This window comes from Bradysia coprophila, unplaced genomic scaffold (assembly GCF_014529535.1).
Source record: "Bradysia coprophila strain Holo2 unplaced genomic scaffold, BU_Bcop_v1 contig_138, whole genome shotgun sequence".
NCBI classification, from domain to species: domain Eukaryota; kingdom Metazoa; phylum Arthropoda; class Insecta; order Diptera; family Sciaridae; genus Bradysia; species Bradysia coprophila.
This window is the reverse complement of record NW_023503409.1, coordinates 8,603,926-8,631,859: the sequence shown is the minus strand read 5'-3', so window position 1 is coordinate 8,631,859 and position 27,934 is coordinate 8,603,926. Positions and strand designations below refer to the sequence as shown.

Sequence of the window (27,934 nt, the reverse complement as noted above, 5' to 3'; positions counted from 1 at the left end):
TTATCTTTCAAATGACACAAAAATTACGAAAAACGGATGAAATTTACTCGAGTTGTATGTAAAATACGCAAAGGGCCCTAGTAGCGGCCTTAGTCCGAGGACCCAAATTTATTTTTTTTTTTCAACAACATTCTATTAGGCTTTTGTAACCTTCCAAATGACACAAAAATTACGAAAAACGAATGAAATTTACTCGAGTTCTATGTAAAATACACATAGGGCCCTAGTAGCATTTCACTTCTAAGGCCCTAACTCACGGTCGACTCACCCGATTTTTAAAAAAAAATTTCCTGGATTGGTATTGACAATACCTATCATTTGCCGTGTCATTTTACATTTCCATCGTTTATTTTGCCATAAATATCACCAAAAGACCTTAAATCACTTAGGTGGCCCTAACTCACGAAGGGCCGACCCGAATATGCCCATCTTCGAACTTAGCCTCACTATTTCGACTATCTTTCAGGGAAAAAAAATTTTTGAAATCGGATTTGATTTACTCAAGATATCGACGTGACAGACGGACAGACGGACAGACAAAATTTTTATTGTAGATTCGTCATCTATGAACATAGGCAAACACTTTGCCCTTACCGTCTGCTTCGAATTCCATCAATTACACACGGCATCGTAATCCTATAAGCCCCTTTGTACTTCGTACGGGGCTAAAAATGTGGCGCCTCTACAGGCCAGCCAACTATTTTGGTTATATCTCCATGGATGCTGCTTTGACAGTTGAAACAACCTTGGAACAGATCTCAGATCTATAAGATGAGCTTACAGATCCTAAAGATAGAGGAAATCCTTTGCGAATGATCCACAGATCTATTACAATGTATACAATGTGCAGGTCACTTTGCCTATAAATTGTGTAAAACAGCCAGAGCAGCCAGACTACTTTTTTCGCTCATCGTGCGAGGTACAATAACTTTGACATATAGAAATTCGCCGGGCTAGAGTGGTGTTTTTTTCTGTGATCTTGTGTGTGATTTGTGATTTAATAGTGAGGAAAATATACAAAGTGATAAATACAGCTAAATATCCTCGCAGATTCAACCACGAATTCCTGAATTGGCCCTACAGTTGTTAAAACGGTAAGTCAATTTTAGTTTTATGAATTTCAATGAATTGTAATTTCACCACAATGTCTTTGTAGTTATTACAAGTCTTTGTTCTATATAGATATTGATGTCAATATGAATATTTAAAGCAACAGTGAAACATGCAAAGGTTTAAAAACCTTTCATTGATATTGATTTTATTGAATTAGTTATTGATTTTGTGGTGTGTGGTTATTGTCTTCCATGCAGAAGAAAAATTGTCAATCGATATTATGGTCTGACTTCAAGGGCCAATCATTCATACCGATTCCACCAAGGGATGGGCAAGGTCAAAATTAACGAAACATGCGCCCTTTCTTTGTTTATTTTTTTTTTGTATTTATTTAAATGAAGTCTTACACGGATTTTGCAACGAAATGACTAAGCAAATGGTTCTGTTATCATGAACATTTAATGAAACTTCTCTACTTAATCATTTTGTGAACTTTGCACTTGAACAGCAGGGAAGCCTTTGTATACATTTAACGTTCATTCGAATCGATGGAAATACGTAATAGAAATATACGTAGAACATCGTATGATAGAATATGAAAAGCCGGTTTCATTTGCAGCTGTGAAGGAGACAAATTGATAAGTTCGACTGTTTATGAAAATTTGAAAAAGTTTTTGTAATCTTTGCTCCCCAAAGCTCAATTCGATAGGAAAAAGTCTATTTTCAGTTGAACAGTATTTTGTAGGACGTGATTGCCATTAGATTTTCTATATCCGATAAACAACTGAATTTGGAAGGTGCAAATTCCGTTGCCCAACCATTTTCCAGTTCCATTCTTTTTATTTGATACAATCAACGACACCCATGAAGTAGAAGTCAGTTGATTTTATTTACATTGCCGTGTTGTTTGCACTTTGTTTGGGTTGTTTGACGATAAATTGTTTGATTTTTAAACATTTTGTTTGTTCTGACTGTATATAGCTGTGTCAGTGTTAATGTAATGGATATCCACTCAATGCCCGTTGGAAGAGCACTCTTACCAGACGGCAGTGAGATAACAGTGAAGGGTTCTTTAGTTTAAAAATTAAATTTATCTTTCTCGAATGTCTTTTTACATAGGAGGAAATGTTTGTTCATTCGACGAGAAGTACAGCCGTAAACCGTAAAATGACACATTTTTAATATTTAATATTTAAGTAGAGACACAATAACATTGCCATATGGTGCACGAGTACTTGTTGTTGTTTCACGTTAATGTAACTTTACACAGCTGAGTTCATTCCACCTTCAATTTTATCAAAATCGTTTGTTCGCATAAATGCTACATTTAGTGAAACAGGTGACGAACATTGACTTCTTTTATATTTATCAGCGTCTCTGGAATACGTGCTGCATCGTTTCAACAACTGCTTTTCCACCAAATTCAATTATATGTTTATGCAAGTCGAGATCATAATGTTCGAAAACTGCAAACTTTAGACGCCTCTATGGCATAAAACGTTGTATGAATCTCGGTGCAAAGCACTTGATTAGGCTCATGTTGTGTATTATGACACATGGCCTGCGGCTGCATGTCATAATTACACATCTAGAGTCTAATAAAGTACTTCGCACTCGATGTCATAAATAACTAATTCGCTGTCTTGGGAAAACAAAGCGATTTTAATGCGTCACTATTACGTATATTATATAGCGAGTCTAATAAAAACATCGATGTAATTTACGTAGTTCATTTGCGCGAACATTTTGCAGTTTCTTTTTTAGTGCAAGTGTATATTGTGTATGTTTGCCTCTTATATTTCTGTATATAATCGAACACTATACGTATACGTTTCAGTATATGGAATTAGTTGTATTGGTTGTTTTATAATATACATCGAGCTGAACAACTTTTTGTGTATTCTCGTAACCGTTGTTTAAATTAATATTAACTGTCTATAACCATTTAATAATTTACATATGCTACTGGTATCTTCTGTTTGTTTCCGATCCTTTGATACGTATATGTAATGGAAAAAAATTGTCTAATACGTACAGACCCACGCAACACTTACCACACAAAAAGCATTGGTAAATAATGTTAGAAAAATTGGTAGTAACAACAATAATAAAAGTCTGTGATGAAGAAGAAGTAAAGGTTTTTATGTCAACAAGAAGTGGAGATCGCTCATAAACTACATGAAGCAAGAAGTGGGTGGGATTTTATCATGTACATGTCTGGTCTCGATAAATATTTCAGGGTAACGAAAATGTTCACTGTTATAGGAACTTAGATGTCTTTTGTCGGACACATTGTAATAAATGTGGTGCATCTCGTTTTGAAAGTACATATTTCAATTTATGTTCCGGACCCGACAATGTTTAATGAAAGTGACAAGAATATATTTATTGAAATAAGTATAGTTGTGATTAGGAAGATGTTAAGATAGATAGGGATTTCAGTATGAAATTCCGAATGTTTTTGTTCAGCAATATGTACTGTATTAATGTCTCTGTACTGAGTCGATTGGCCTCCAGAATTATCTCGTTTTTGCGGTCCAAAGACTCATATAACTTAGTGCCATATATTTGGGCGAGACATTCCTTAAATATTTTTTTTTACCATCAAGTCATGTTCACTGATTATCATCAATCGGTGATAGAATTTCCAAATAATCGATTTTAATCGAATGTTTATGGAATTTTCAGTCGGAATTTACCAATTATGAATCGATATATTTGTCGATTGTCAATAAGACTCGATTGATATTGAATTTCGGAAAATATCGATATTTTATCAATCGAATAAATTTTATCGAAAATGGCTCATGTTTAAAAAAAAAGTGTAGAAGAAAATGGTAAAAAATGATAAAAAGTATGTCTTGACAGAACTCAATCAGTTTTATGAATCTTTCAAACCCTTTTGGTGAATCCATTAATTCATATCATTGGTGATTGAACGAGGTAATAAAGAGATAGGTTGCGGTTTCCTAATGATACTGGTACGATTAGGGTGGGACCACGGAAACTGACTAATATTTATGAATAGTCATCCCTAACCCACAAGAAAAGTTTCATACATTGTGTGGTAAATGGACTAGTGCTCAGTATAAATCAACTCTCTGAGTGATTTGCGAGCGTCAATAATTCAGGGAATATTCTTGAGAAATATTTTCACTCATTTTCCGGAGTTTTCCTACGTTTTTTCTTAATTTTCTTAATTTCACGTAAAATGACGAAAAACATCGAAATATGTTTTCCCGAAAATAGGCACTGCAATAACTAGTGTTCACGTATCTGCTAGCCCTTATATGAAAACGACGAATCACTTAACATTGAAAGTTATTCTTAATAAATTATCATATTTGTTGTAGTAGTTTCAGTTGTAGGAGTAGTGCAGTAGTGGTAGTGTTAGTAGTATAAAGATGAACAGAAGATCTGCGAAATTTTCGTTCTAATTCATTCGACCTAAAATTGAGATTCCTTGATACTTTTCCAGTGCAAAATAAAAATGATGTTCTGCACCTGTTACCCCAATTTCAAGTAATACCAGAAAAAGTATTTCGAATTTATTTTCTGTGCTAATTTTTATGTTTCAAGGTCTCATATCTTCATTTAGCTAATTTCGAATCGTAAACAAAACTACTTCTAACAAAAACAAATATCAAAACAAATTTATCACAAACACACCTCCTTCTTCTTCCCAAGCAACAAAGTCTGAAGCTCTCGAATAAATTAGTTGAAAATTCGCGGGGACAATTTGTTTTCATTATTATGTTTTACATACCAACCACTCTCTGTGCAGCATAACAAGAACAACAAAACTTCTCTAACAAAATAACATTATTTAAATTTAGCTGCCGGTATATGATTAAGAAAGCAGAAAACCTTGATTTGAGATATAAATTTAAAAGAAAAAAAAAATTATTAATTTTGTTATTTAAGTTTGTACAGTTTGCGTTTCAGTTGTATGCGAGTATCGTACGATATTCACATTCTTTCGGATAAAATATGAGTCGCAATACGAGCCTTTCGATTCGTCCAATCGCTGAGCAGTTAAAATGTCGCGTGATGTGTAATGAAATAAGTTCAGTTCAGATTCGTGAATATCTGCTGATTCGTTTATATTAACAGCAGAATGTGTTACGTATGGACAAGCGCTTCGATGTGACGTATTTATAATATTTATCAATTCATGGGAAACATGTTTTATAATTTGCGATGCATACACACTTAGCTTGCTATTAACGAACTTTTTAATGAGGTTGTTTTTTGATGATTCGCTGTGTTTTAAACATATTCCACTTTCTATGAAGTTCTATAGAAGTAAGGGAAGTACCTATTAGGGCGCATAGGTAGACAGATAGGTAAATGCATTGAGATAATGCACGATTGAAACATAAATTTGTGATAAAAGCACTCACTAAAAGCTCTGAATTTTTTTTTGCGAAACTCGAAATAAATGCAATTCGCATACTGTCTTCCGCTTTGCTTCTATTCAATATTATATTGATGTTTACCCGTGTGCATTTGAATTTGATTTTTTGTTGTTGCTGAAACTACTTATATTGTGCATCAAGAGCTACGTCAATCTAAATTCAATATATTTTGGTTGACTGGTTACTTTTCTCAGTTATTCTACTGTGGAAATGTGTTAGAACAGAACCTGCATTTTGTTTTATCATGCAGAATTATTTGATGGGATGCTTTTTCCTCTTGTTATTTTCATAAAGCATAAAAAAAACAAAACAAAAATTACTGAGAGTATTGTTAGAGAATTTATACGCCGTAAACGAATCATAGTCATAATTAGTTGACTGTGTGTTTTGTTGATTTTTTTTATGGAAAAAGGAACTACCTTTGGTAAATTCAAAGCAATTACCATTTCCATTGAAATTTCTATTTTAATTTTCCACTTCGATGTAGAAATTCCTCTGTTTTTCGTACAAAAGCTTTTGGCATTCCTACCGATTCGAAAAATATTCTCCCAGAGGAAGTTTTAATCATTTATCAACAGAAATTCAATGGTTTTTGCTCTGCACTGGTTCCATTCAATCTGCTTACGTGTAAGCAACTCAAAAGTTCTGCTCGTCCGAACCGCATTAGTGTTGCGTAGTTTATGATCGGACTCAATGTGCGACAGAATTACTTATTTCTGGAAATTCCAGCAACAACAATTATCCGATATTTTTTTCTCTTTCTACTATTTCACTGAACTTATGCGGTTCTAGTTGGTTTATTGATATTAAAATCGGTATTTGTTGACGGTAATTGTGAAAACCCCATAATTACCATAACTGCAGATGCTTTCATCATAATTAAATTTAAAAAATCTTTGACAAAAGGTTTTTTTAACCCGCAAAAGTATATAGGGCTCGACTAAATGCCTCCACCGTTCAGTTTTCAATTTCAATTGATTCTGTACTATTAAAAGGAACTCTAAAACTCATGAACTCTAAAATTATTCTCATTTCTTGTTTTGTGGTGTTTGCCATTGCATTTGCCATAGGTGAGAAAAATTGGATTGAAATTTCGTTTGGGAATAGTCTTAGTAAACACTTTAAATCTCTACCGTTAAAGTTGCAGCGGCGAATGTTAGAGAATGTAATGAAGTGTGTGGAAGTGGTGGAAACGTTGGTGCTTGCTGTAATGGATTCGGTTACAGGCAAGGTGGACGTTGCGATGGTGGACAGGCTAATTGTTACGGAAGTGCTTGGGGGTAGAGTAGTCTAAACTGGCATTCCTTGTTGATGGCACGATCCTCTTATGACAACCATTATGGCAACATTGATTGGGAAATGGATACTATTTGGTGCTTTTTATTGTGTAGAAGCTTTCATCCACTTAATTCGACATAGAATATTGTTTAATAATAAACGGAATTAATTGGCAAACTTCACTTGCAGAATAAATGAACTAACTCATCGAATAACATTGATCGAAACCGTTTACAATATAACGAACATTTCAGTCACCGTACACTGAAATTGAATCCCTCGCTGCTGTTGTTCTTTTTTGAACATTTTCTTTTCTCATACAAAACTAGTTCTCCAACACGAATGAAGCTCTTTTTCTTTTGCTAGCGAACACGAGACAACTACATAATATATTGGGTCTCATAAACAATTTTCAAGATGATTCAGCTAACTCGAAATATACATTCCACGTGACTCAATTTCTCGTTTATTCCACATCGAAGGATTCATCGAATGGATAGAGAAATGCGAAGGAAACCAAGATAATAGCAAGAAGCATATTACCAAACATTATATTAATATTTTGCCATTTCAATAGAAACCGAAACGATCTGTTTGAGAATGACAAAATCTAAATTTAAATTTTTTGGCATTTCATCAAAGCACATGGTTTAGTTTTGTTGTTCAGCTGAGTAGGGTACCGACACCAGTATTCGGCCACCTCCCAGTTATCGGCCACTTCAGACTTTAAGATTAAATAAAACAATTAAATCAATTAATAAATTAATTAAGATTATTTTCTCTTGCAAATTTATCGCATTAACATTATTTCTGGATAGTTATCGCTCCCAATAATTATTTTAAACGTTCTTAATTACTGTTGTAAGCTATTGATGTCACAAAACAGACAAAGCGTTACCATTTTTTTAAGCAATCACCGAATTGTAGTGCTCTACTAAAGGAAGTGTTTTTCGCGTAAAATTTAGTTTTTCTATGCATTTATGTGTTCTAATCAATTAATTAGGCATTATTTCATTGATTGACTATAGATTTTGAGCATTTTTATTGATAAAACAGTTAAATTCACGTTATTTATTTGTGGCCGAAAATTGGGTACAGGTTTTCTCAACAAAATCTAGTTATCGGCCACATTTCATTTACTATTTAATTCACCTTCGATTTATTGTTTTCTCTGTTTTTACTCGATGTTTAATTAGTTTGGAACCTTTATTATCACTAAACAGTGACAGATACTCGAAAAAAGGAAAATTCACTGAATTATTAGCCATCCAAGATGATGTGAAAATTGTAAACAAACTTGCGGCACATCTGTCATGGTCCCTTGTGTTGCACATTGTATTGTGTGCGTCGTGTGTGAACAAAACAGCGCATCATTTCATTGCAAAAACGTGTCAATAAACTAGTTAAATCAATGATATTTGGTGATTTTCCTCATTAATATTAGTTAATTAATCACAACAAAGTGTTTTAAGTCTGAAAAGTAATAATTTGATAAATGAAAATTAATAAATTTCGACGCTTGACATTTGTGGCCGATAACTAGAGCTGAATGGCCGAACACTGAAAATTGTGGCCGATAACTAGAGAATTTGTGTTTTTCAACTTTAAGATTTAATTAAAAATAAGAAATAATTAATTAAATATCCGTAATTATCCTTAAAAAAATCTTAATTAAATGCTAAATCCAATTAAAATTCAAGAGGCGGATATTAATTTTATTAACATTTATAATAAAATCAGTAAAGTCAGCCACAATTCTTATTCGGCCGAATACTGGTGTCGGTACCCTATATTACTTTTTTGGCGCTCTGCATTTTCTTAGTCACCATACTACTTGTAGTAAAACCGAAAACATTTTCATTTATCGTTCACAATCTCGCATAATGATTTAATTGCAGATAGAACAAACACATTAGGCGGTAATCAAAATTTATAGCCGCATTTCATTTTGTAATTAAAAAAGAAGTTGTGTCTCCGGCACAATAAATCATTTATTTTCCGAACTCAAGACACTTTTGTCGGTATAGTTCCATTCTCATCTGTAATAAATTGGCTTTAAATCATCATCATCTGCTAGCACAAAGGGTGGTTATATCTATAAATTCAACTTCTATTATAAAATGTAAGATTAATTACAATAAAATTTTGAATTGTTAATGAGAAGCAGTGTCACATTTTCTGTGTAACAATTACGTCTAGCATTCGGTTTCATTTATACTGTCATCTCCATTTACTTACATTATTTGTCATGAGGAAAGTTCATTTATGGCAAATTTTCGAGTGCATTATTCATCGTTTGCATTCATTTAATTAAAACGAGAATCCCTTTGTTATTTAAAAAGTAAAGAATGCTTTCAATGAATTTCTTATCAGGATCTTATTCCCATTTGAACAATGAGAATCGTATTCCTTCAGTGGAATACAACTTTTCGAACATATTTGCATTCTTCAGATTTAAAGTAGTCGGGAATGGCATTTTTATGACACCCACCACAAAGTAAAATGTCTAGCAGTTGTTATATCCTCTATTCATCGAGTCGACCTTAGAGCAAATGTTTTTTTTTTATATGAGAAATTCGTCAGATGTAAAGGAACACCATACAATGCATTTTGACAGTAAAATTTGCAGAAATCACTGAGAATTTATTTAAAGTTTTAACAAAATTCAAACGAGGAATTCAATTGTAAAGAAACTCCTTTTCAGTCCCATACGATGTACTGGGGTATGTTTGGTCTGTAATGTGCCATTTTCAACTCTTGTAATAAATCATGTCGCTTATGTTCGTTCGCATTCAGCTATGGAAGCATGGATGGTACCACTTGAGAAAATCCCCTAGTGCTATGTTGATCCGTACATTCCGGCTATGAAAATAGGTGGATGCCGCAACTCGCGAGGGAGGAGCTAGAAAATCTAACAAAAAATGGGTCATGAAAGGCAAAAAATACGAGACTAAAGGCTTAATTTCGAATAATGGCCAAAGTTGGTCGAGTGGATCCAAAGATTTGATTTGAGCCTGAGTGAACTTTCAGATGTTACTAATGCGATAGAGCGGCGTGGGGTGCTAAAACAACGCACTTTTAAACTACGTAAAAGGTGAACTCGTACACGATTTTTCGACACCAACATTTTGTAAAAGGAGTCATTAAGTCGATGACATGGCTAAAAAGCATTTGCAGCAATAAACTTGCGTGTGCGAGTTAACCTTTTACGTAGTTTGAAAGCGCGTTCCTTCGGCACCGTTAGCCAAATTCCCCGATACCTAATAGAGCCGATAATAAAATACTGGCCATATGTGCTTGCCGTCTGTAACAGATTAACCTTTCAAAAGCGACAAACGTAAAACCACATTACCATTTAAATCTGTTACTTCATTTGTTTGAAGCATCATAGAAATTCTTGTACTCAATTAGGTTATGTGTACGTTTGGCTATATAAGCGAACACCAGTGAGGGATCATCTTTTACTTGTGTCGTTGATGTCGATAACAGATGACTAGCTGTATCTAAAAGATAGTAAGTTGTTTCTGACTGTTCGTACCAATGTCTGATTCTTAAACTTTTCATCTTATTTAAAAAATCAAAAAAAAAAAAATCAGAAAAATCTATTTCTTCGATTTATAATAAAAAATTGATTTTATCGAGAGGAATTCGCAAAAAGAAAGTACGCCGTAACTGAAATAAATCGCCTTATCAATTTCCCATTCATCATAATAAAACAGCAAATTATCTTTAGTTTCGTAATATTTATCCCTGCCCTCTTCCAAACTAAACATTCTAATCTCTCTGAAGTGGAGCGTGATTTGGCAACCTTGAATATAAACACAAGCAGATTCAAATGACTGTTGTGCAACAATATATCATTTTCTTATCATTTTCGTACGCACGCACCTTTTTACCAATCACAAAAAAATATCCACGCAAAGAGATTAGCACTTTCCTCAAAGTGTTTGCGAATTTTTGTTTTTTTTTTTTTTATTGAATAAACTAACTACGCAGAATTTGCGAATTTGTTTTTGTTATTTTTGCTTTTTATTCGATGAAATGTGAACACCAGCGAGTCTATTTACTGCTGCCTAACGCGAATTTTTCGACTCCTATACAATAATACACACAATTCGCGTATCATTATAAAAACTAGCTCAAGTATGCTTAGGAAGAGACGTACCCGGTTTTATTGATGATTTATATACATTGCAAAATAACACACTTCCTCAATATTTGAATACACATATAATCGGTTCGATGTATAGCTTGTTTGTTTGCTATTTTATCGTACAACCAACGTGACCTTGTACAAGACGCACATTTTTAATAGCAAAACATCGTCAACGGTTTTTTTCTTCTTTTAATTTCATTAGAAAAGCTTATCGCAGCGAATTGATTGATCTTCGATATCTGGCGAGAATATGAAGCAATTTTAAGTTGTTGTTTTACGTTTGCCGCGATCGTTTGTAAACTTACACATCTGAAATTCAAATGAAAAAAATATATTTGTTTACAAACTCAAGTTGTTTATGACGATTGTACAGCATTAATATTGTGTACACTTTGTGCAAAGTAAGTAACTTATATAATAATTCGAATGTTGTGGTCCATACAGAATCGGACTCGTTGCATTTACAGAAATTCGGTTTCCATTATATTAAGGTAGCCGAGAGGAGAGTTTATTTATTTACCACTTCCTATTTGCTACAATAATGATATTAGAACGAAGAACGATGAGGGAAAATACAGTTTACAAAACCCATTATTTTCAGTATGTTGTCGTGTTCTTAAAAAAATAACAAGTGGGAAACATGTTACAGCATGTTAACAATACAGACATTATACGACAAGTAAAGATATTTTTTCCGGGAACGTTACGTTCAAATATTAGATTCTGGGTAAATCAAACAAATGTTTTTCCTTTCTTTTTTGACCCGACCTACTCGACGGTCGACACAAAAGAGGCATTCGCAAATTTGTTTCCGTTTTTTTTTACATACCTGAAGGAGAAATTGTGTTTTCATTTCGTTAATGATTATATCGAAGGATGTTTCTTACTCATCCGAACGATAAATATTCAGTATAGTTTGTGGTACCTATACGGGTTATCATTATCACATTCGCAGAGCAAGCTTCTTCACCGACACACCTCATTTAAATACAATTTCCTAGAACATTTTCGAAATGAAAAATTTTACTCGTTAATGGTCAAAGCTATTTCCAGATAGCAATTTTTCTGACACTTCTGACCTCCGTCATAGCCATATCTCTATTACAATCAAATCAGATGTTCTCTGACACAAAGTTACTTTAATCTTTGATAACCCAACGATCCGGATGTATACTCCGATTATTTCGGCCGATGTGGTGAAAGAATTTCCTTTTTCTCTAATTACGATCTTGTTAACTCAAAGCAAGATTTTTTTTTTTGAAAATTAGATTTTCCGTAATGTATTTTTAGCCCAGCAGCAATGGGGTTAAGTTTCATCACTATACATTGATCTATACATTCAAAGTGTTTTCTGTCTTCGTAAAGTATTCTTCATTCGAGCGGCGAGAATAACCTTATTTTCTCCACTCAAATAAGGTGAGAAAATGGCATTTCGTCTGTTGACAATTGTCTGTTGACAATTCAGGTGAGAAAATTGTTTTTTTTTCTCAATTCTTGTTCTTCCTATGTTGAACGAGAGTTTTTTTTTCTCACTACAACTGTAACTTCGCTTCTGTATTGAAAATTGGTGTAACAAACTGATGTGATCGTTTCGTAGAGAAGAACGGTTATTCACGCTGCGAACGGATGAAAAAGTTGTATTTAGCTCTGGGAGAAAAAGTGGAAATGCTCGCTTCGCTCTGGTCGCAAACATGGTTCTTATTGGATTTTGCTATTTTCTCCCCTCGACCCACAGATACCACTGCACGACAAATGTGCGTACAAGCATTTCGATTTTGGCCAGGCTTCCGAGCCCGAGTACCTTCTTCACTGTCTTCTGCGAATTATGCGAAACTTTTACTTTTTGTTCTATGAATTTTTCATCTCAACATCCCCCATATATTATTGGAGAGACAATCGAACAGACATGTCTAAATCAATTGAACGTTTTCGTTATCCCACCGGTATAAGATATGTAATACCATCCACATATTTTCTCAATCGTACGACAAGTAATAATAATCATTTTTTTACGATGCACTTTTTCACATAATAAACGTAAAAGTAAACAACTAGTAGACTTGTATTGAATCGGTTTACATTTAGTGTGTATAATATCCCCCAATATTCCGCGAGCACACATATAGAGAGACGTTCGCCAAAGCTGTATGTGATATATATAATGTACAATCGAGCGCTTAGACTAAGAAAGCTAAAATACATCGTTCATTCATGTTCGCATTCAGTCTATAACAGATACTCGGCGCGATTGCACGTTTCATTTAATTTTTGAATTTTTTTTTTGTTTAAAAATAATTGAAATTATAATTGGTTTACCTTTTGCTGTTTTCCAACTAGTTAATTTTAATTGAACTATGTAATTTTGTGATATTATTATTTTTGTCGATAATATAGACAAGAACACCAGTCACGTTAGTTAATGTCGAAAAATTCGCTTTAGTTTTCTATGATGGTTGATGACGGTGCCTTATTCTTATTTTGATTGATAAAAGTTGATGCAGAGGGTTTAACCGTGGCCAAAAAGATATTAGAAAATTTGCGGGTCTCTTGAGAGTTCGACCATCATTTTCAAATTGAAAGGTAAATCGGAATCAGTCTGATGTTCTTTACTTTGTTTCAACAAAATAATTTTTTTTTGTGTTTCAATTTGTTCAGTTGGACTGTTTATTCGAGCTAAAAAGTAAATTGGCCAATGTTACCTAGAATTTGCGAAAATATTTTTAAAATTACATTTTATTTCTCATTTATTTATGCGTGCTGTGTGGCTGTTGTTGCTATCTGGTTTTGTGATTTGGTTTTCATGTATTTAATTATATTTTTTCAGGTTAAAGTCTTTATACATAGTTACACAGCAAAAATGAAAGTCGGCTAAGTTATTTTCCATCTTGCTGCTGTGTAACATCTAACAAAAAAAAACCTTATATTTAGCTGTTTGACAATAAAAGCGCTTAAATCACGTTTTGCCTCGGTTTGAAGATGAGCATGTCACTTCAATTACACAGCGAATGTATCACTCAAGTGCGGTGTTTCTTTTTTTGTCAATGGAATTTTTTTTCGCTAACAATCTGTTGAAGAAATTTTGCCAAAAAATCCATATCGTATGCCGCGGTACCAAAGTTCATCGTTTTTTTTTTTGTGTGATGTGTTTCGTGCGAATGCTTAATCATTGTGCTTGCATGTTTGACGATACACGCGTGAACAATAATTTTTTTCTGAAGTTTTTGTTGTTGTTGTTTCTTTCATGAAAGAGATTAGAGAACTTAGTGATTTCATTTTCGACTTTGGTTATCTCGCTCACCTCAAATATTATTATTCAAAGTTCATTTGGAAATATTAATTTATCGAACTTAACTGATTAGTGTCAATTTGATTAATGGTATCGGTCAACCCATTTTTGTTCATATCAAATTTGTACCTCTTCTGTTTATTTCAATGCATTCATTTAATTCTCTTTCACTTTTTTTTCTGCTACTAATCTGCTGGTTGAAGTGAAATGTTAGTCGTACGATATTAAATGTTAGTCGTACGATATTATTTAGCCTTGGAGTGGTTCGTTGTCTTTGTATATATCTATACTTATGACGAAGTGAGCACGTTGAATGCGAGAACCGAAATGTTTTGGACTTCCACTTAAAAATTCATTTAAAATCCAAACTATGAAATTCGTGTATGATATCCATTAATTTCTACCGTACTCTATAAATATAGCATTCATCGTTCACTTACCTGATAATAAATTTAATACTTTCGTATCATCTGCTTCAAACAATCGATAAATAATTTTTTTTTATTGTTTTATTTAAACAACGACTGTGATAACAAAGGGTACCTGTTTACTAAATAATTCATTCAAATTCTGCTGCTCATTCTTTTGTTTCCGCGATTACAGCTATTGATTAGTGTGTAACGAAAGCAACTTCGTAAATATCAATTTTATCGATTCGATGAAGTAAATTTAATTATTCAGCTGAGGAAAATAGACAAAAAAGAAAAGAAAAAAAAAACAAACTTTTCAATACAAGTCTCGATACAAGTGCACGATTGATGAAATTTATTCGTTGCGACACACTACAGCTGAGATCGTAATTTCTGTTTTCATTTAACTTTTGAATTACTCAGCCAAACAGTTTTGCCAAAAAAAAAATTTAAAAAAAATTGCTTCACCGATGCCAATGCGATATGGTCAATATTTTGTATGATTGTATCCCATTCGGGGAGTCATATGGTGTCGGGATTATACTCTCTGTGTGAATATAATGTTGATATTGTTTTTGCGGTCGGTCGTCATGTTTGGTAAATGCTGTCGACAATATAATACGGTCGTACGGTGCTCTACCACCGAACAATAATCACAGAAATTCAAATGTTTTGCGGATTGAAAATATCACGACATTTAACCAAATTTGCGGTTTACGCATCTATACAAGATTTATTTATTTATTTATTTATTTATCAACAGTATAAAACCAACTGATATTTATGACAAAAATAGAAATTAAAGATGAAAACAAGAATCATATTCAAACAATTGAAGAAAAAAAAAAAAAAAAAAAAAGATCTCGCAGTATATGTGTGTTATTGTGGTATACATATCGCAAAGAAAATGTTAATCAAACCGAATACGTCCATTTCTTTGTGATTTGATGAAACAGGGTTGTATAATAAAATGGTTCATTCTTAGCATATTGTTTTGTATAATATTCCCATGATAATAACATTACCAAAATAGAATTTTGTTTCGAATATTTTCATATTTATTTGGCTTGGCTCAAGAGAATTACATCAACATTTCTGTACATTAGTTTGCATAGTTTGTATCGTAAAACATTTCACTCTATCGCGTGTGTGCATGTGTAATACCACCACTTTGACGGCTTACTACACAAAATTCGTAAAACTTGGCTATTTGCTTTTCGACATAAATTTGAATCTTCTTTAAATTTGACGGCCGGAAGAGTTTTATTCATTAAAAACTAGTTTTGTTTGGTAGGTAAATTAAATCTAGTTTTTTTTTCGAACTCTTCTTCAAATATATATTCATGCGGATCCGTGAAGGTGACTTTTTCGTTTTTTTTTTTTTAACAATATTTCATGCTCGATCATCGATGACACTCATTGGGCACTCTTTACTGTAGGTTTCGTTTGTGTTATGTATTTTATATTCGCACTCTTTTCCGTTTATTAATTTCGCTATCATTCAAATATTGATTCTGTTGATTGTATGTCCTTAGTCGCTTTTGAAAAAATTCTGCTCTCGTTAAATCTGCCTTTTGGAAGAACAAAACACTTGACTCCAAGCATCCAACGATAGATAATTGTAGTGCAGAAGTGCGCGTAATGAGATTGACTGAAAAATTACGACGAAATTACGGAGAACTGAATGTAATGAATCGGAAAGCTTTGCATTCAGTTAATTTTACTTTTGTGCAGTGCACTTCTTGATGCAATTCAGGTCCCTTTACATAATTATCCAATAGTCGTCTGACCATCACGTAATTATTCTAGATATTTTCCCAAAGGGAAAATACACCGGACACGAACACTATACCAGCAATTTTGCACACCGATTGCCAATACTTTTTACATACATCATATGGCTACATTGTATAAGAATACGTTGAGTGCATAATGAGTTGCATATACGAAACTATCTCGACTAGTTCAGCCGTTTTGCATTTTCATGAAAACCGGGAAAGAAAATATCCATTTGAATTAATTAAAATCGACCTTACAAATGGAGGAGCACAATGTGTTCCGGCATTTTCAGGTGATATCAATTGCTATTCATAGAAAAGATATGGCGAAAGATATGTGCAGCTGCAATCTGTATTTTTAATTAACTGAAAGTAGCTCTCTCACATATTTAATGCTTGTCTTTAGAGTCCGATCTTGTTAAATTATGTGTAATGGAATGGAATTTACTTACGTAATCGTAAACTAGCTTGGCAGTGAATGCTGGGAAATTTTCTTCTCCCTTATGTTTGTATAGCATATGCTATGCATTTAAAGCTTCACTTATTAATTGGACTGCGCCACTACTTCTTCCTCTTGTAGAAACATTTATTATTTATAAAGACTTTAGACGAAGCTGTGTGTATTCTGTAGACATTTTCAATGATAAGGTATGATGCATGTACGAGCCAGAAACGTTCGTAGAAACTTCCCATGTTTTTCAAAGACTGTCGTGGAATAATAATTTAATCACCGAGAACTCAGCATCGTAACAACGGTTGGTTTTCAGTTCTTTTTTTATTCGTCGTCTCCTAAACTTCAATATTTTTTTCAATTTTTTCCATCAAAATCGATAAGTAATCAATGCAGCAAAAAATGGAACTAACAGAAAAAAAAAATTATCTTAAAATAACATTGTAGATGCAAAATGTTCGAAGGAAAAAAAAACCGAACGTGTGTGCATTCTGGCGTTGTGAAAATCTCTGTTCTATTTGGAAAAACTAGATGCAAGTTTTCTCGTGTAAGTAAGGGATTGATCTCGATTGTGTAAACAGAAAAAGAAATTATTCGAAATTGGATGCATGCAGAGCGTAATAAAACTGGTAGGAAATTAAAAATGTTTCTCAACATGTGACGAAATATGATAACAAATGAACGGCTCGTATACGCAGAATGTTCTGTTTGTTTTTCGAGAAATTTTTTTTTTTCACTTTAATGCTTTACATCCTCAAAGAAGAGTGTTGTGTGTTTTTGTTATATCAAAGAGAATCCATGCAATGACTCAACTACATTTTTTTCTCCATTACGTTACAATAACAGTAGATAAAAATTGGATTTTATCACGGATGTGATGCTCTGTGTTTTTATTGTTTTTCTTCCGCAAACATTACGAAACATCCTTTTGCATGGGGGGTACTGAATAACTGTCGATAAACGTATTTTACATATTTATATGCTTGAATCGTTTCGGTTCAGTCTTGTTGTTTCATTCTTTTATCTCAAACGAAATATTATGTAAAAAATCGGATTATTCAATTTATATTTGTATTTTCTCTTTCAAACGATAGCAGCTTGGATGCATAGATTCGATTATCTTCAGGCAACGAATGACGTCATGTACAGAAAATTCTGTTTGTTCTTAGACGAAGGAGTACACGATGCAAACCGTTCTCCATATTAAAACTTTGAATTATTTTCATTTCATTTCCCGTTTTCGACGTCAAAACTTTTTGAGATGCAACACTTAAAATCAATTGACGGTGTAGAATGTGTCGCTTGTTTCAATGCATCAGTTACTGTATCTGCTAACAGGCACCTCAATTCAACTCTATGTGTCATATAATGACGAGCAAGATAAAATGTATTTTGAGTCACAATAAATTGCATTATGCGCCAGCAATAGTTTGGGTAGTTCGGTGACTATTTTACATTTACTTAACAATGTCTTCCGTCTGGAATACAAAAAACGATGAATTTTTGAGAGACTGGTAACGATCTTTTTTTAAAAAAAAAACTTATCCGTCAGCACACAACGACTGAATGCATGTTGATGCCGCAACTACAGATGGCAGATGCACATCTTATATACGCCACAATATCATTATAAATTTATGCTATGGCTTTGCATTATTTGTATAATCAAAATGTATACAGAAATTGCTGTTGCAGTTTGTTTCTCTAACACATTTTTATCACGTGCAGTGCAATTTTCCATTTTCTTTTGCAATTCGCAAATTTTGAATTCCACACATCCCTTTTGTCTTTTTAAAACTGCATACTGTACACTAAGTTCAGTTTCACAGATGCAATCGCTTATGAGACTTAGCTATCTCTATATGTATGTGTACCATCATACTCCCGTGGCTTACCATTACTTCTTTTTGTGTCTGTGTTCCGACTACAAAGTCTACACAACATTTTATATATGGAAGAGTTGCATGCATGAGATTGTTTACATTATTCCTGTTATTGCTTCTGTTGTTCTAAATTCTTTTCGAAAACTTCATCTTCAATTTTTTTCGCTCGTTATTTAGTTTTGGAATTAACTAAATTGAAAATTACATTAACATAGAACTTTCCCGTTTAGCTGCTCGTAGGAAAATTTCTGAATAGTTTATAAGAATGTGGCTGATTGTATATAAGTCCAGTGACTCATCATCTGATGTATATCGAGAAATCGTTGAAGCAAAGTTTGATGATTGAATTTGAGATATTAATTGTTGTACTGGGGGAAGTGCTCGTTCCGTGAGCTTACGTACCATTATACTCAAGTTATTAATGTCTGATAATTTTTATTTGTTTGCAAGTTTTATCCTAGTTTTTCAATTTAAAAAATTCTTTTTTCTTTTCAATTGCAGACATTGCATCGTGAAAATCCTGCGTTGGCACGTAATTTCATAATAAAGAGATCAGAAGATAATTGTGATTTAGTTTGTAAAAACAGCTAGTTCTTATTTTTAGTAATTCTGATTTTAGTTTATTCTCTTTTCGTTATAATAAAAAAATAAAAAAAAACTTAAAATTATAAAATAATTAACAAAAACAAAATTCCATGTAAATATATGTAATATGAACAACACACAGTCGTAAAGTTATCATCATAAATAATAAATAAAAACAAAAAAAAATTAAAACAAGTGAAAAGATAAGAGAAATTTTAAACGAAAAAAATCCCCTATCGAAAGCCTTGATTAAAGAAACTAATTAAAGTTTAAGTTCTTGTGATAAAAGCTTGAAAATGAATAGCCTCGTGAAAGTGTTTAGTAATTTTAAAGAGTTTTATAATGAAATAAATGGTGCTACTCTAACCGGTGCAATTGATGTTATCGTCGTTGAACAACCCGATGGTACTTTTTTATGTTCACCATTCCATGTTCGTTTCGGTAAATTGGGCGTGCTACGGAGCCGAGAGAAAATAGTAAGTATTTTTTGCGTTATTTATGCCATTTTCCCCCTGACCGAAGAAAAAGTGTTTATTTCTAAACATTACTCTTCGGTTGCAATGTTTCTCGTGGAAAAAATATTACTTTCCCATTGGCGAGCTGTTCGCTTTCTACCAATTTTCACCCGCCACGAAACGTTCGTTCTTTGATTATTATTTATTTAGCGCACAACCGCAAATTGATATCTGAAACAACCACCTCTACGAATGCAACGAAGTACTTTTTTTCTGCGGTTGATATAATTCAATTTCCTTGATGGCGACAAATTACATTAATTTCTGTATGTTGATTCTGTCACATAATTTCATACACATTGTCGCTTGACCGTCTCGATTAATGTGAAATTTAACGATTGAAATTCTATAAATAGAAAAATTAGTTGAGCTCGCCGCTTCGTAGATGATATACATTGCAGGCACTTTGATTCAATAAAATAAACGATCGAATAGCGTGATTTTACCAGCTTGTCAGCCAACAATTTTTAAATACTTTTTCTACCGAATCGTCTCATGACATTTTTCTAATTACCGAAAATTGTAAATCTATTCCGAGAAACGTAAAAATTCCTTCTAAATTCCATTTATAATAAGACACTTTGATAAACCATCAATAAATCAATAAATGCATTCGTCAGGTTGATATTGAAGTGAATGGCGAACCTGTAGACATACATATGAAATTAGGCGAATCAGGCGAAGCATTTTTTGTTGAAGAATGTCCAGAAGATGATCTTGAACAGCTTCCAGCTAATATGGCTACGTCGCCTCTGCCTACAAACGAATTTTCAAAATATGAAGCTACTAATTACAGGTACTGAAGCCTCCGCTTGATCTGACCTTGCATTCGATTTTATTTACAATTTGATTTGCATTACAGCAATAGCACAACTGTAGAAGATACCATTCAACTACCATTGCCTCGTAGAAATTCGATTGATTTTTCAAAAGAATCGGAAGAAGTTGGGAAAAAATTTGAAAATCAAGTGTCGGATTTTTCGCATAGGAGGTGAGTTCATTGAAGCCAACAACGGTAAAATTTAGAGGTTTACGCTAATGTCCCAATTCAGGCACACCGATAACACTTTAGAGCGTCGAGATTTATCATCAGCGAAGATGGAGTTTACCACACAAAAAATCCGCCAAGAATGGGCTGTTCATGAAGAGCAACTATTCGGTGGAGATGGCACTGAGGACTGGCAGAACAGCACAATGAATAAATCAACCGAGGAAGGAGAGGCAACAGCCAAGCCGATCATAAACACACCACTAAACGAAATCCAAACCAAAGAAGATGAAACGTCCTCCGTGGCGCCAGAAGCTCCAGATTCAAAATCCAAAAAGAAGCGACGAAAGAAGTCTATGATGAAGAAGAAGCAGACCCAGCGTAAGAGTTCGTCCAGTTCATCAGTTGGATCTGTTCCAGGTGATCCAAATGAAAACGACACTGACACCACGTCCGTTTCCAATAACACAATCAGTTCAACGAATGAAGAGTCACTGAAATCAGAGACAGCTGTCAGCGCATCTATTGAAGTGCCGAAAGAATTGGAAAAACCAACACCGATTCCATCTCGTGTGCGAGATTTAGACATCCATTTCTTTAGTGACACTGACATTGGGTCGGGTAAAAGTCCACATGGTTCCCGTCCATCGACACCGATTCAAAGCGACAGTGAAATTGAAATATCCCAACGGGACAAAGGCGAAAAAGGCAATTTGATGACAAGTTCAGCGTCGTGGAAATGGGGCGAATTACCAACACAGGGCGACGATGCAAATATTACCAGTGAAGATGCGACCCAAGCTCAACGAAACTCAATGCTTAGCAACATGTTCAGTTTTATGAAGCAATCGAAGAAAATGCGTAAGACGTCGTCGGAAGGAGTTTATTTATCCGAATTGGACACCGAAGGTATGGATCCAGAAATGGCCGCTCTCTATTTTCCACCAATCAATAAAGCTGATCCAGCTATGAATGTAATGCCTGTACCGGAAGACGATGGTGAAAGTGGTAATGGGACATCGCTGCCACACAGTCCAAGTTCAGTTGAAGAGCCCAAAAGTCTAGATTCTGACTATGAGGATGGCAAATCTAATGATAACAAGTAAGTCTCTCACTCGAAAAAGTAATCGATTGAATTTGTCGCCTTAACATATTTCGATTTAAGGTATTTGGACTTTGTGTCGATGTCAATGTGTGGAGGACTGGATCAAGGTGGACCAACTGACGAAGAGTTTGATAGAAATGTCGTTCAATATTCCGAGGTAAGTTCCGATGGCAGTAGTAGTAGTAACGTTATTTAATACAGAAACACGAGTCAAATTACAGTCAAATTTCACATTTATTCAAGTCGATTAACTTAAACCACACAGATAACCGAAATGAGGTAAAGTTCAGTTCAGCGAACCGATAAGCTCTATTCAAACAATAAATTCATTCGACAAAGAAAAGGACATCGTTTGTTGTGTGGCCAGTCCATTTACCCATACATTTAACGTTTAAACTCGAAGAAGGGAGACGGTCGAAAATCCAAACACTCTATTCAGTTGTTTGTTCCGAATTGTTCCAAACGATCAAACACTAGATTCACCTTTCAGTCAAATTCAAACATTTCCATTGATGTAACAGCTCAATGTTTTCGAATTGAAAACAAATTCGAATGTTTACACAGATGTCTCAACGAAATTTTTGTTTGTTTGATAAAGTTTCCTAACAATCGTTGTCGTATTGGCTACATTTTCGATGAACCTATAAACAGTTCGATCAAAATAAATATAACAAACAGAACATTCAATTACATCAACACATTGACCGACTAGTTAATACAGTCATCTTCAATTAGAATCCACGTGAACGGACGTGACTAGATCACGTGAACGGACTAGATCTCACCATAGTATATCGACTGTTTGGGGCTTTCATTGCCGTCTGTAACAGACTACGTTTTCTATCTAATAAACGAGTTGTGGCTGTGCAAAACAAGCAGCTCCAACCGTTAATGTTTTCGGTTGGAGCTGCTTGTTTTGTTTTCCTTATATTAATTAACGTCACGTTTTCATATTGTCACAGCATATTGACTACGCATTTTCCACATTTTTCACACATTTTCATCATTCGTCACATTTTTAGGTATGTCAAAATCCATCAATTTTTTCGTCGCCGTTACTAGTTGTCCGATTGAATGGCAAATACTATAGCTGGACGGCTGCATGTCCCATTGTCATGACAATAATTACATACCAGAAACCATTAACAAATGTGAGTGTTGATCAATTTGATTTCTTTGTTACTATAAATCGAATGTCGTCGTGTGTGCTAGTGTATCAAATTTAACTCGATCCATCACACAAACCACACACATTCTACGTAAAAATTATTGAAATTCTGACCCGACCGTTGATCATGAATAATCTGACAAACAAAATTGAATTCAGGATGCGATCGAGCAACTGATGAATGTAAACAAACAGCCGGAAAATACACCAGCGTCCGAAACGAAACGAGGGGGATATTCGTCGTGGTGGTATTGGCGGCGATCTGCTGGCGAGAAACAGGAATCAAAGGACAAAGATTTTGAAGGAAAAGATGGCGAAATGAATGCGGTTGGAACGCAAACGTCACGAGCCACATCGCCGGAAGATAGAAACCGTGCCGATTTCGATGTAAACCCGCATAATGTGACGGGACAATCGGATTTGTCCGAACTGAATAAGAGTCAGAGCATAGAAGATTCGAAGCCATTCGAAACGTTTCGAAAGTCATTGAGATTAACAACTGAACAAATAGTAAGTGAGACTGAGAGTGTCCATTCATTGACTCCCAGAATTTATGAAAATTTGATAATTTCAGGAAAGCCTTAACTTAAAGAGTGGAATGAACGAAATATCATTTAGTGTAACTACAGCTTATCAGGGAACGTCGCGCTGTAAATGCTACTTATTCCGATGGAAACATAATGACAAGGTGGTCATTTCTGACATCGACGGCACCATTACAAAATCGGATGTATTGGGTCACATTTTACCCATGGTCGGTCGTGACTGGGCTCAAATTGGTGTGGCGCAACTCTTTTCGAAGATTGAAGAGAACGGATACAAATTATTGTATTTGTCTGCTCGAGCCATCGGTCAATCCAAGGTTCGTTCATCTCGGTTGCCATAAATGTTCGAATTGAAAAGTTAAATTTAAAAATAAAATCTTCGTAGGCGACACGAGAGTATTTGCGTTCCATTCGACAGGGAAATGTAAAGTTGCCTGATGGACCACTGCTCCTGAATCCGACGTCATTGATTTCCGCACTGCATCGTGAAGTTATCGAGAAGAAACCCGAGCAATTCAAAATTGCTTGCCTGAGTGATATTCAAGCACTTTTCCAGTCTAATCCATTCTATGCGGGCTACGGCAATAAAATCAATGTAAGTGACAACGGGAAAGGTTCTTCTAGTCGGAGTCTAATTGGTTTGTTTTTGTCTATTATTCAGGATGTGTGGGCATACAGAGCCGTTGGAATTCCAATCATGCGAATTTTCACTATCAATCCGAAGGGCGAATTGAAACACGAATTAACGCAAACATTCCAGTCAACGTAAGTATTTTGATTTGTTTACGCTTTCGCTTGCTATTCTTATTTCGGCTACATTTAAGTGCCAGTTTTGACGATTACAATTCAATCTAAACGTACACTTTCTATCCATCTGAATCCGTATTGTACCATGTGGACAATATGGATCATGGAATCATTAACACTTCTGCCATCTGTTCCATTAATCTATCTGGTGCTGGTTGTGTAAACTATCCGCTCATATTTTTTGCACAAGCGGGACCGTTTCGTATAACACTTGTCTTAATGATGCTCTAATCTATGCCTTGAGAGTAGGTCGCTATGGAAGGATGTAAACTGTAGTACTAACTCATTAACCTGTTACATACGGTTATTCATCTGTTATCGATAACGACGACAAGAATAATGACAAGATCTGGTTAATATGGTCATTTATATGGAAAAAAACATGTTAAAACAATTGAAGTACAAGATTTGAAATCAACAGATTATAAATACTTTGATCTATAGAAGTAATAGACCCGACAATAATACTAGTCATATACTTGTCGTCTGTAACAGGTTAGTCATTCAGACAGCTTGCAAATAACAATCGAATCAAAAACAAAAAAACTTACGACGATACACTAAAAACAGTCAAACAGTCAGTGTCCTACAAACATACGCACTCGAAATGATGACAATGTGGGAAAAAAATGAATTTCCATTTGCATCGTTTTTTCTGTTGCATTAATTGTAATGTAAAAATCGCTTAGCGCTCGCTCTCTCGGCATGCTTACACATAATACATAATCGTTGATTTCAATCGCAATTCGCAAATCAATCAGTGATGGTATCCATATTCAATGCAACTGATGTTCGATGGAATTTTAAAACGAAAAACAAAAAAACAAAAATCTTATTTCAGTTACACTGGCCAATCGGTTGTTGTGAATGAAATTTTCCCTCCATTACCAAAGTATGACAGCTCGTCTGACGATGATTCTGATGATCAGAGTACAACCGACGAGGGTATTACATCCGATGATGAATTACAATTCGGAACGTTAGAAGATTAAAAAAAAAGATTTTCTGTTTGAAAAAATTTTCAGTTTTTAGTCAATTGGAAATCATTTATTTGGTTTGATATTAATTACAAAAATTGTGATAATTCTACGAATTATTCGATGCAAATGACAGTACCTTGACAAATTAATTTAAAAAAGAAAATATTTTTATGTTTAATTTGATGAAGACACAGAGTTCAGCGATTATTACTTGATCGGAGAATTTATTTATTTTTATAAAAAAGAATTTATTTATTGAATAAATGTTGTTGATGTTTTGATGTGATAAGAAAAAACTTAATCCCCGATCTGATGGACCAGAACAAAAAAAAACTCACCCTTGGTTTCTCCCCACTGTTCTTCAATAAATGTTTATCTAAATGTTATTTCTTCCTGGTAACACCTTCTTGGTATGTAACAAAAAAGAAACGGTGATTGTCTTCATGTCTTCTCTCTTTTTTAACGTTAAAACGACTTCAACGTTACATTTTCAATATGGCAACCGTTTACTCACAATGTTATCCCTACATTCCTGCATAGAATCATCATCATCATCCAGCTTTACTAAAAATAAATAAATTTTGGTTTCGTTTAAAGTGTTTTAATTTAGTTAATTCGATCTCGATCCCAATAAAATCTTAAGAACTCGAAAGTCATACCATGAAATTATCTCACGGGTAAGATTTCCGGTTTGGCTAAGACATGGCCAGTGGTTAGTATAACGACTTTAGAGCTATTTTGCAAAAAAAAGCTCATAAATCACACAATTGGGAATTATTTACTGAATATTGCCGAAATTTACCAACAATTTACTGAAATTTAGCGAACCTTTTTTCGGTAAATTTTTGGTAATTTTCGATAGTTTTCAGTAAACAAAATTCCCAATAATAGGCCCGCTAGTACATTCGGCTGGGAAAGTAAGCTATAAAGAAAATCTTATTGTTGTCGCATTTGCTTGAAGCGACTTTCCTAATCCGGGCCTAGAACATTTTGACGAAAATAAACACCGCTCCTACTCCTAACCTTCGCCCGAATCAAGGCCTATTTTGAGGAATTTTAAATTACTGAATTTACCAAAAATTACGAAAACAAAATCTTTAAGTAACTTAAGCAATTTCTGGTAGATTTTAGTAAATTTAGTAATTTAAGATTCCTTAATACAAGCCCTGACCATAAGAAAAGGAACCAAAAGAGAAACAACAACCAGTTAGATGTTAGGAGTTTCCAAAACTGCTAGGGCAAGATTTGAAAACCTTCATTTTTTTGTAACGTTTCGCTTTTAATGTTACTTAAAAGTAAGCGGCGATTGTGAAGCCTCTGTACTGAGAAAAGAAAATGAAAGCTTTCAAAATTGTTTTTGTTTGTGTTCGAAAACTTACACAGATCGATACGTCGTATTCAAACAATTAAGCAAACTAGAGATCGTCTAAGTCACGAATTTTGTCATTAGGAATATTGATTAGGATATAATGGCGGTTATATATGGTATATAATGACGTAATCGCTGAAAGTTTTGATCACAAAAGTAAAAGATGTCGCTTTTACGATCAGCGCCATCTGCAAAGCTACAATTTGCATGAAACTATTACTATTGCGGAGCTTCATTAGTTGGGGTTCATTCATCGTGATGCAAGAACACTTTTTTCGATTCTCTTTGAATTGATACGTTTTTGATTGAAATCATAATTGAATTATTCCACAAACATTTTTGTTTTGCTTCCTAATGTAAGAAATCTCACGAAGAAAGTGAATCATACCGTTATGGAATGCCGATCGCACCATTTTGAATTCGTCAGCCATTTAGATCTCTTGCTTCTAACATAAACTATAGAATACGCACACAGCACGATAGAACGGTAATAAACGTTACAAATTTTCTATTTTCAGATACTGCAACATGACCTACATAGTTGATCAACTGTTTCCGCCGATAAACGACATCGAAGAATCTGTCGAATTTTCGAATTTCAATTATTGGCGTGAGCCGGTACCAGATCTCGCAATCGAAATCGATTTGCCCAATTCGACACCGCTACCAGTTGCAACAGAAAATCAAAAAGTTTAGACAGACTACACAAGATACTTGCTGCCTACAACAGTCTTATATATAATATTCAACTGTATGTGGTCTGCTTTGTCGTGCGCTATTTACAAGGCTTTATTTTTCAAAATATCGATGCTAAAAGTAAACTGATGCTACAAGAAAGTAAAATAAAAAAATTTGCTAAATGTCTTTATCGTTGTATACCTTACCTACACCACCAATTATTTAGAGCAAGAAATTTGTAAATTTCTGTTTCCAACTTTTTTTTTTTTAATATTTGTTTTACAAAAAATCGTTTCCTTTTACATCCTGTTTAGTACTTATAATAAGTCATAATTCTATCTATTTAATTGTATTCTATTCGAAAAAGTAAATGCAAAAAAATGTTCTTCAATGAAACGTACCATAGTTATTAAATATCATCATTACTATTAGATCTAGCTGCAAGAAAATGAAGAAAAAAAAAATCAATTCATCAAAAAAC

At 34.1% G+C, this 27,934-nt stretch overlaps 1 protein-coding gene across 3 annotated transcripts; it reads left to right on the top strand.

Annotated features, from left to right (window-relative positions):
* The first annotated feature begins 927 nt into the window (after positions 1 to 927).
* Positions 928 to 27,626, top strand: LOC119073826 (phosphatidate phosphatase LPIN3). 3 transcript variants are annotated; one of them, XM_037179621.1, is made up of 12 exons: positions 928 to 1,094; positions 19,215 to 19,774; positions 20,434 to 20,609; positions 20,676 to 20,804; positions 20,866 to 21,903; positions 21,967 to 22,063; positions 22,929 to 23,057; positions 23,234 to 23,584; positions 23,649 to 23,936; positions 24,005 to 24,214; positions 24,281 to 24,384; positions 27,294 to 27,626. In XM_037179621.1, exons 2-12 carry the CDS (start codon positions 19,595 to 19,597, stop codon positions 27,469 to 27,471), a joined length of 2,880 nt encoding a protein of 959 aa, XP_037035516.1. In that variant the 5' UTR covers positions 928 to 1,094; positions 19,215 to 19,594; the 3' UTR covers positions 27,472 to 27,626. The 3 variants fall into 3 exon arrangements, with proteins under 3 accessions (XP_037035516.1, XP_037035517.1, XP_037035518.1); XM_037179622.1 differs by lacking the exons at positions 928 to 1,094; positions 27,294 to 27,626 and adding exons at positions 13,359 to 13,485; positions 25,268 to 25,691; XM_037179623.1 differs by lacking the exons at positions 928 to 1,094; positions 22,929 to 23,057; positions 27,294 to 27,626 and adding exons at positions 13,359 to 13,485; positions 25,268 to 25,691.
* Positions 27,627 to 27,934: the final 308 nt, after the last annotated feature.